At 46.8% G+C, this 9,335-nt stretch overlaps 1 protein-coding gene across 7 annotated transcripts in view; it reads right to left on the reverse strand.

Moving 5' to 3' along the window:
* The window catches only part of nhsb (Nance-Horan syndrome b (congenital cataracts and dental anomalies)), a 38,506-nt gene extending 33,300 nt beyond the window's left edge, over positions 1-5,206 (reverse strand). For 5 of the 7 annotated variants that reach the window (XM_040195456.2, XM_078084935.1, XM_078084933.1 and 2 more), the window contains exon 1: positions 4,651-5,082. In XM_040195456.2, coding sequence (XP_040051390.2) covers positions 4,651-4,930 — 280 coding nt within the window. In that variant the 5' untranslated portion in view covers positions 4,931-5,082. Of the gene's footprint in view, positions 1-4,650 lie in introns of all 7 variants that reach the window. The other 2 variants (XM_078084931.1, XM_078084936.1) reach the window with 2 other exon arrangements.
* Between the last annotated feature and the right edge of the window lie 4,129 nt (positions 5,207-9,335).

Here is a 9,335-nt window from a genome sequence, read left to right on the forward strand (position 1 = left end):
TGGGCTGTCTGGACCTTTATCATGCGAGGTCAATGACTAACCTAAACTAGCTACACAGGGTCTCGGCAAGGAAAGCAGTGGGATTCACATTGCCACATTGGCCAATGGCTTGCAGGATTGCAACAATAACACTTACTGTTCGCCCCATTATCCCAATGTTAAGTCTATGGGTACAATCGATATGTCAATTTGTTAAACAGAATCATGTTTGGCATGATTGTCCACTCTCAATATGGGAGAGTGTAAGTCAATAAGTCGGCATGGCCAAACTATAAGTTGTGCTGCTCTTTAATATGCCTCAATATTCTGACATCTTTTGTGATATTTTGTGTTCCATTAAGGAATCGGACCCACTCCCTCTCTCTCACGTCAAGCTACCGGTGGCTTCCTTTCTGCCATCTCCCCCTTTATTCTCTCCTCTCCTCTTCTGCTTGTCTGGGTGAAAATCAAAGTGCATTAAACATTAAATATGCTGTCAAGAGGCAGATGTCTCTCCATGCTGATGATGGGGAAAGTAGGGCAGTGAGGGAAAGAGGTATGGATGCAGGGGAGGAGGAGAATGGACACGGATATACGAGGATGGAGGGAAAAGACAGATGGAGATGAGACAGTGAAGAGGCCGTGAGAGAGACGGGACAGCAAACTAATACTCATATATTAGATTTGGAAAACATCTGAATTGATGCTCTCAGTGTGAGGTGTGTGTCTGTGTGTGTGTGTCTGTGAAGTGTGAGACAGACAATACGTGCCTGGACAGAGTGCATCGTAACCTGCCTCGTGTGGATGAAATCAGACCCCTGAATTACACTTAGAAATGTACACTGAACAGATTAAGTCTGTTGGCCAGATGCACAATGTAAAGTTAGAAAATATGGCTCCATTTCTACTTTTTAGTGTCTGGGAATGACAGACAGACAGGAAAACCCATTGACTCACTCAGACTGTGCTGTTAGCTCTTTCTCCCCCTCCCTCTCCCTCCCCGTGTCTCTTTTCATCTCAGCCCATAACACTTTTTAACAATTATATGATGTGTGCAACAGAATTTACACCAAGAAATAGCGGAAACGCGTTGACTCGGCTGAAAGGTTGGAGCCGGTCTCACTGGCTCTCCTGTTACTATGCAGACTAGCGAGATGAACCAGTCCCCCTGCTGCCACGGGCCATCCTCCCTGAAATCTCAAAGTCAAATTTTCTTTAATGGCACACAAGGAAGAAACCTGCGTTACCAGAGCAGCACAGCATGTTTGCTACAGACCAATATTTTCACCCGAGAATCCCATGGTGTGTGTGTGTGTGTGTGTGTGTGTGTGTGTGTGTGTTTTGTACCAGGAGAGTTTATATGAGCGGATTCTGATTCTGCTCCTGAACCCAAACATGTTCTGCTGTGGTAGTTTTTATGTAAATGTCTGGTTACCACCAGCTCGCCTTGTAGTCAAACCAGGAATTATGGAAATGAAGCCTAAATTTGATATTTGTGTATTTGACGTGTTTTCTGCGGTTCATTACCAAGTGATCTATAGCTCGTTCACAACCAGCTCAATAGATGCAAACATTCTGCTACAGGTTTTTTGATCATTTGGTCTCACTGTCTGTCAAATATGACACGAGCACAACTTCAGCTCAGCTGAGAGCAAAAAATGGAGACAGGAGGACACGCTGTCTCTATGAGGCTGTACGATGAGTATTCCAGCCATGTCCTCTATGTCAAATTCAGTGTTTGCATGCTAACATTTGCTAATTAGCCTCAAATACAGGTGACACCCCTGGGAAGCGCTATGATTTGTGTAAATGAAGCAAATGGCACAAATAGATTTTGTGACCTGATGATTGTTCAATGTGTAAGGTCAGCAGGTCGAAGCGGTGTATGACTCATCCTCTGTGGGACATGAATGTCTTCACCAAGAAGTCTCGTTTTTAGGAAATCGCTGGCTTACATTTGTCCAGTCTCTACATCAGTCTGCTTGGGTGAAATAGACTGAAGTTTTTTGTTTTATTAACGATTTATATTTACTTATTTTGCTGTGGCTGAAACTAAACATCCATTATTGTACCGCAATAGAGTAATCCAAATAAATAGATGTTGTTTGTGTGTTTGACTGCTGTCTCTTCAACCATTATATTGGAATTATTCACATGATCCAACGGTATTTCTGTGTGTGTGTGTGTGTGTGTGTGTGTGTGTGTATATACATATATGCCGGTGCATGCCGGTGGTCGGTTGTCTGCTGATGTCTCTTCAGTGTCATTTAGTGCAAATTCCAACAGAATACAATGTTTTTTTTAATCCTCATTGCGTGTGAGAGACCTCGGTCATCAAATCTGTCCCTTTAACATCTTTCTTCTCAAACCCACTTGGATGGCTAACGCCTCGAACTGAATCTCTTTTAAGGGACCAGGGACTCTGACTACAACAAACTACAACGGGCGCTCCTCCCTCTGCTCCAACACTCCAAATAATTAATGACCATCAACCACGGAGAAAGTCGTGCAGATATCAATACATTCCTTAGATTTTTGGATGATGATACAGGCTCCAACTGCATTGTTTGGTTTACCAAAAAAAGAGACTGTTCTCCAGGTATCCTAAAATAAATGATTATTTAATATATTTCTGCACCGCTGCACTTATATTAGTGTTTGGTTTATTCAAGGCAAACATAGTGGAATAAACCTGCATTAAATATGTAAAAGGAATCATAAAACAGTTGTTGAGTTGCTGTCAGTTCTCGGATGGCCGACCGCTTTCACCTCCGTTATCACACGACGACGACAACAGGCGGTTTGACTGAGTGTTGATAAATGTCCAGCAAAGCACATTGTTTTCCCTGAATGACGGACACGACGTGTCTCGACACCATCAGAGCAATGCCGACCGCCGCCATCGGGGTCCATCAGCCTCAGCATCTTTATAGACTCTGTGAAAAGTTACCACCGACATTCAATATCAGCCTGTGTGCACAGATATTCTGTTCCTCAGTAAGAATAAGTTGGATATATCAAAATATCACATTTAATTGCACGTATCAGAACTTTTCTCATTTCTGTGCAGTGCAAGCCGATGTAGCTCTCGGATCCTGGAGGTGTCTTAAGTCCCGAGCTGGGAGCTAAGCGCTCACTCTTAAATGATCCATGAGCTGCACGATGGCATTCTAGGATTTGAGACTCACGAAACTCTTGGAAAAGCTTGTGCCAAGTGCTACTTATCTTGTATGTCACAGTCGACAAGACGACTCAATATGCCCGGGTTTTCTGAACCAAAGTGTAACCGACAGATATTTGTTTCTGGGTTTGCTGGCAGGTTTTAGGAGTGAAGCATTATGAGATGTGAGTGCACTGCTCTTTGTGTGTAGACGGTTTTGTTCTGCACACTAACATCCACCAAGAAATTAAAATGTAGCCATGCTCAACAATCCTTCTCTCACAATTTGATTCCAAAAGATGGCACATGAAGCTCCGTTCCTCTGGATCCACAGTAAACAATAAACAATACAGTATAACTGTTTTATGTAATACGTCCTCGGTGACACATTGGCTCCTCTGTGTGTGTGTGTGTGTGTGTTTGGTTGGTTGGGGGTTGGGGGTAATCTAAAGAGGGAGTTTGTGAGCCGTCAGTAGCTTTAGGCCCCAAAATGCTCTTTGGTTGTCCCAGATTATGATAACCTACAACAGGGATGAATCCCACTGCACAGACTTGGACTGAAATCACAGAACGGGTCGTCTAACATCAGACGCCTTGCACTAAGAGGACTGCAGAGGACATAAATAATATGCTGTACAGTACGTGCCGTTTCGTTGAAGGCACCGTGTCATTGATGCCAGTCAGGCTTGTTTTTTTTGGGGGGGGGGGGGTGTTTTCGATTTTTTTTTTATTCCGTCCTCTACTCCGTCTACTCTGCAACATGCGCATCTGGATTCATTATAGGCGCTGTGCTGGTGCCGCTGCGTGTGGAAAGGGTGGGTTTGGCGCACGGGGAGTTGCCTCTGAACCCCCCCCCCCCTCCAACACACACACACGCCGTTTAAAAGACCCTCGCCTCTGAGCTTCACGTATACACACCCAGAATTAACGAGGTGACCTTTTTTTTTTATCCCCCCCCCCAAAAAAAAATAAAACCCCCACAGCTTCAACATGCTTCAGGTGCGCTCCCTGCAGCAACCAGACCGCGATACTGAGCCAATGCCGCGGCACCACACGCCCCTCCGCGCTGCCTGCTTGTGAACACACACACACACACACGCACACACGCACACCCCTCTCCTCACGGTCGTCGACGGTAACACAGTCTGGACCGCCTAAATGAACGAGCAGGTCCACACGTCCCGTGCTGTGAAAACGCACCGGTACTGGATGGGGAAATGTGCAAACGCAACCGTGTGACACATTTCAATGAAGGGGCGGGGGAGGAAGGGGGTGCGGGGGGGGGGGACGCGGCTGCGTCTGAGGCGCGCGTGCTGCTGCTGCTGCTGCTGCTGGGTAAAAATCATTTTGAGGCGTGCGCCCTTCGGAGCGTGATGGCACACATGTAGGGTGAACATAACAAAAATCACACCTCGCTCAGGTGTAAATCATGACAGGTTTCTTTTTGCTATGAGGGGGAAAGGGTGGGGGGGTGGGGGGGCACATAGCTACACTTGTGGTGGTCTACTTACGCACTGCCTCCTTTTTAGGGTCTAGGGCTCCGGCAGTCTGCTGTATCTGGCCTATTTTGTTCTGGAGGACCCAGACCCGCTGGTTGGTGCTGATGATGTCGTTCTCCAGCTCCTGAAATAAGGAGCAGGCGTGGCGGGCCAGGTCGGACAGCTGTCGCAGGGTCCGGGACAGAACCACGTTACTGATGGCACACAGGTCCTCGAAAAGCAGACCCTCGTCGTTGGGGATCTGGTGCCTGCACAGGAGCTGCGGCTCCGCGATCCGCTTGGCGAACGGCATTGCGCACGCCAGAAATACGAGTTGTAAGCCAAGTGTAAATTCCCACCGCCTGGATGAAAAGGGGAGAAGGGGGAAACAGACAACATCCAAATATATAAATCCACGAGAGACCCGACGACGTTCGGGCCGACCAGGCGCGTTATCCCCGGGCGTCAATCCAAAGTTCCCAGGTTCTCCTTGAGATCCTCCATCCCGCTGCTGGTTCGTGGGGACCGCTCACGCTCCCGCTCAACACACGCGCGCACATGCACACACATGCAGGACGCAGCTGAGCCCAGGTCAGTGGCGTGAGGATGCGCGTTGAGTCTGCGATCATGGGTTGCCTCCGCGCGGCGTCAAGCACAGCCCAAACGACGAAGTGGATAACCCTTCAAAATAAAATGGGTCTATTAGGATTTTGAAGAAAAAAAACAAGCGAGCGAGGGGAGATGTCCGGAAGTGACGTAGGCGTCGGCGACGGATGAAACAGCAACGCAAAAAAATAGGTTTAAACGTCCAGTATTTATACGCACTTCTTGAATTCCAAACTCCGTCTGCACGCCATACGTGCGTTTTATTTTGAAGGGCCCTGCTTGCTTTTCCGGCTTTGGTGCGCTCATATGGATGGAGGCTGTCTGTGGCCTGAGCGGTGTGCAGGCTGAGAGGATGAGAGAGGAGACTGAGCACGTCTACACGTGTCTCCTCGTGTCAGGACACACTGACAGAAGAGCATTTTATTAAAACCTTTGGTCCTGATCACCTTCAGGGTTAAAAGGACATATGTTTATTCTTAAACCTGTGCTCCTGATAAGGGCTGGACCGGTGGAGGTAGAGCACTGCACAGTGGTTGATCCCTGTATAATCCATAAGCAGACAGCAAATCACAACTCCAACTGAAGAATGCCAGGTAGATGATAAAGACGCTCTAACAGGCAAATGTGAAAAATAAATAAACAGCATTGTGTTTTCTTTTGAGAGGTCACGTTAACCTCAAACACATGTAACACCATATGAGGGGTGACAGAATGCTGGAAAAGTCGAATTAAAAGTTGAATTTGCATTATTTTTCATAAAGCAGTTTGACTCTTTGGGTCCTCAAAGAAAGAAGAACAGCCAATGTCAGTGATACGTAAAAACATCTGTTTCTTAAGCCTTTCACTAATCATCGAGATATCAACATTTACATTCATAACAAATGTGTACGTGTCTTTTTCTGGAAACCCTGCATTGTTGTCAAAAACGTTTTCATGTGTATTTCTTTCCCTTTCTCAAGATCCATCTGAAAGAAGGTTAAAGTGATGCCACTAGGAGACTAATGACAATACAAGGAGGTTGAAAACATTTCTGATTGCAGTATAACACTATTTACACTTGAGACACATTTTTAGATAATAAAATGCTAATTCCTTCACTTTGAATATCCCAAGCTGTTATTGATGACTATTGAAGAATGAGAGTCAGTGGATGGATATAACAGTTTCTAAATGGTGCGTTCACTGTACTCGGCTCCAGAGGCCGCTGTGGGGAGGTGGGGGGGGCAATGCATACTTCACTGTATCCTCCTCTTCAGACACTCGGCCGTTAAACTGTGAACCCAGAAAGGTTCTCCACAGCAGGAGCGGAGCCCACAGTAAAGACTGAACAATGTCCAGTGAACAGATCTTTTTATCTATTTGTGCTGAATTGAGTTTCCAGGTGGCTCAGCCAGGCCGTGTTTGTGTTTGTTGTCATTCACAGTGATTATCCTGCAGCCTCGAGGCTCAGTCTGTATCCAGCAACGTGTCCGCAGTAAACCTGCTGCAGCAGCATATCTGAGGCAGCGCCGATGGACGGGGACGTGTCACGCTGCCGGGAGACGAGCGCCACAGCAAGCGGCATGATGTTTGAGTCCAGGCAAGCAACAAACCACGCAGGGATGATTCATGCCGAGTCCAAGTGGAGTGGACAGCAGTGTTGCTTGTTGTTATATGTGTTTGAAGGGTTAAAAGAGGCAAAATATAAAGTTCCATGCGTTGCATTTCCACTCTTTATCCCATCTAATTGCACGGGGATCGTGCTTCTATGTTCTGTGAACTGGACTTTCACGTTCGTGACATGAAATGTGATTGTCAAATGTGCATGAAGGAGTCAACACAATCACACAACAGTGCACACCAAAGGCTCTGGTGTTTTCTAAAACACTGGCTGATCACACCTATAAGAAGAAGAAGAGCAATAAGTACTTAAGGTAAACCATATTTTTCATGGAGACCACTTTAAAAATGAAAAAAAAAATGTCTTAACTATTATTATTCACATCAAGCCCTGCCTGTAAGTTGTGCATGAATTAAAGTGGCTGACGAATTTTTCACTGCCATTTACACATCAACCTTTATTATCTTCAACACGAAAACCAGTCAAAATGAAGCAACTTTTGAAGAATCAGGCTAAATACTTATGATACTTTCACTTCTTGTTAGTAAAACAAGCAGAAGGTTCTCTCGCCCTTCACATGAGATTCAATGTTATTAGGAATCAGGAAACATTTATTGCCAAAATATGTCAAACATACAAGGAATTTGTCTTGACGGTTGGTGCGTGACAGTAGACAGTGTAACAATAGACAACAAGACAGCAGTGCACAAGTAGGTGACTGGAGGTGCAGCTGTTGGTGTACAGGGAGAAGAGCAGAGGGGAAAGAACGCAGCCTTGGGGGGAACCGGTACTTATGGTCCTGGAGGCTGAGACATGTTTCCCCAGCTTCACGTGCTGCTTCCTGTCAGACAGGAAGTCTGTGATCCACTTGCAGGTGGAGTCGGGCACGTGCAGCTGGGAGAGTTTGTCCTGCAGCAGAGACGGGATGATGGTGTTGAAAGCAGAGCTGAAGTCCACAAACAGGATCCTGGCGTAGGTTCCTGGGGAGTACAGATGCTGGAGGATGTAGTGGAGGGCCATGTTGACAGCATCGTCCACAGACCTGTTGGCTCAGTAGGCGAACTGCAGGGGGTCCAGGAGGGGGTCGGTGAGGGACTTCAGGTGGGTCAGGACTAGCCCTTCAAAAGACTTCATGACTACAGAGGTCAGGGCGACGGGCCTGTAGTCATTGAGTCCTGTGATCCTGGGCTTCTTGGGGACAGGGATGATGGTGGAACGTTTGCTCCAATGACCAAAACAACACCTAGTGGTTCAAAAGTCTACTGCAAATTTAAATGTTAACCTTTCCACTATTCCTGCTATCATTTGGACTCAAAATCTTTTAAAAGGCAGACTTTTCTTGTACCCAAGTGTTTGTAATTTCTGTGCTGTCACGACCTGGCTCTCCAGGCCGTGACAGGATTGGAGTTGCACTGTGTAAAGAGGTTTAACAATACAAACTGTGTATTTCGACGATGTAATCATCTTCAGTGAGAAATGGGGGCTCGTCCAGTCGTGGTCAGTGATTTGTTTGATGATCGGGTGTGTAGATTTTGTGCGACACGTGTCTTTGTTTACGTGTTGATCAGCTGTTGAGCGGTTGGTGCGCGTTTGGTTTGGTGGTGATCGCCGGTTTGTCTCCGTGTTGCGGGACGTTTTGGGAGTCGTACTGGATTTTGAAGGTTATGCATATGTGGAAGCGTTTGGATTCATTTTTGGAGTTTTTGTGTTTTCTCTTTTCGCGAAGTCGATTGTGCGTGGTCCAAAGGGAATGGAAGCGTTGCCGCCCTGACGCGTTTGGAGTTTCCCTGTCAGGTCATAGTGGCGTCTCCCCTACGTCAGGTTTGTTTGTACTGTTGTGGCAACGTGGTTCGTGCCAGCTGTCTATGGACGGTTGTCTCGGGAGTCCGTGGGATCCTGCGCTGTGGACTTGCGGGTGACTTCAGACCCGCTGGTTTCCAGCGCGTAATTACCCACCGCAAACTGCATGAAGACCAGGTGAGTTTAGTGAGATTTTGGACCAGGCAGTTCGGGGGAATACTCCGCGGGGCAAGTTGCCTTCGTGTGTGTGCGTTTGGGGGGTAATACGGTGCGTTCTGTTAGGTCTGCTGTGGCTTGTCGGGTTTTTTGGATGCGCCCTCTGAGGTCTTCATTAATAGCTGTGTGCTAAAGAACAGCTGCTACAGACAGCAGAGCATTATACAATCGATGTGACTAATAAAGCTGTGGTTCTGTCCGCTTTAGTGCAAAGTGGCGTTTTGAGGACGGAGGAGTGTTTGTCGGACGTGGCAGCTGTGCCAACATCTGTGTCTGCACGCACGTCGGGGCTGACTTTTGAGCAGCAGAAGGAGCTGCTGATGTTGCAATTTGAGCAGGAGAGAATCCGGTTGAAAGTGGGAACAGAGCGGTAAATTCAGATAGAACAGGTTCGGCAGCAAACAGAAAAAATGAAACTAGACTTGCAGCAGTATAAATTGAGTTTAATTTGTGACGGTAAGCTTTCACAGAGTGTGGCAGAGGAAAGTTTCTCTGA

This window comes from Gasterosteus aculeatus, chromosome 12, assembly GCF_964276395.1.
Source record: "Gasterosteus aculeatus chromosome 12, fGasAcu3.hap1.1, whole genome shotgun sequence".
Lineage (NCBI taxonomy): Eukaryota > Metazoa > Chordata > Actinopteri > Perciformes > Gasterosteidae > Gasterosteus > Gasterosteus aculeatus.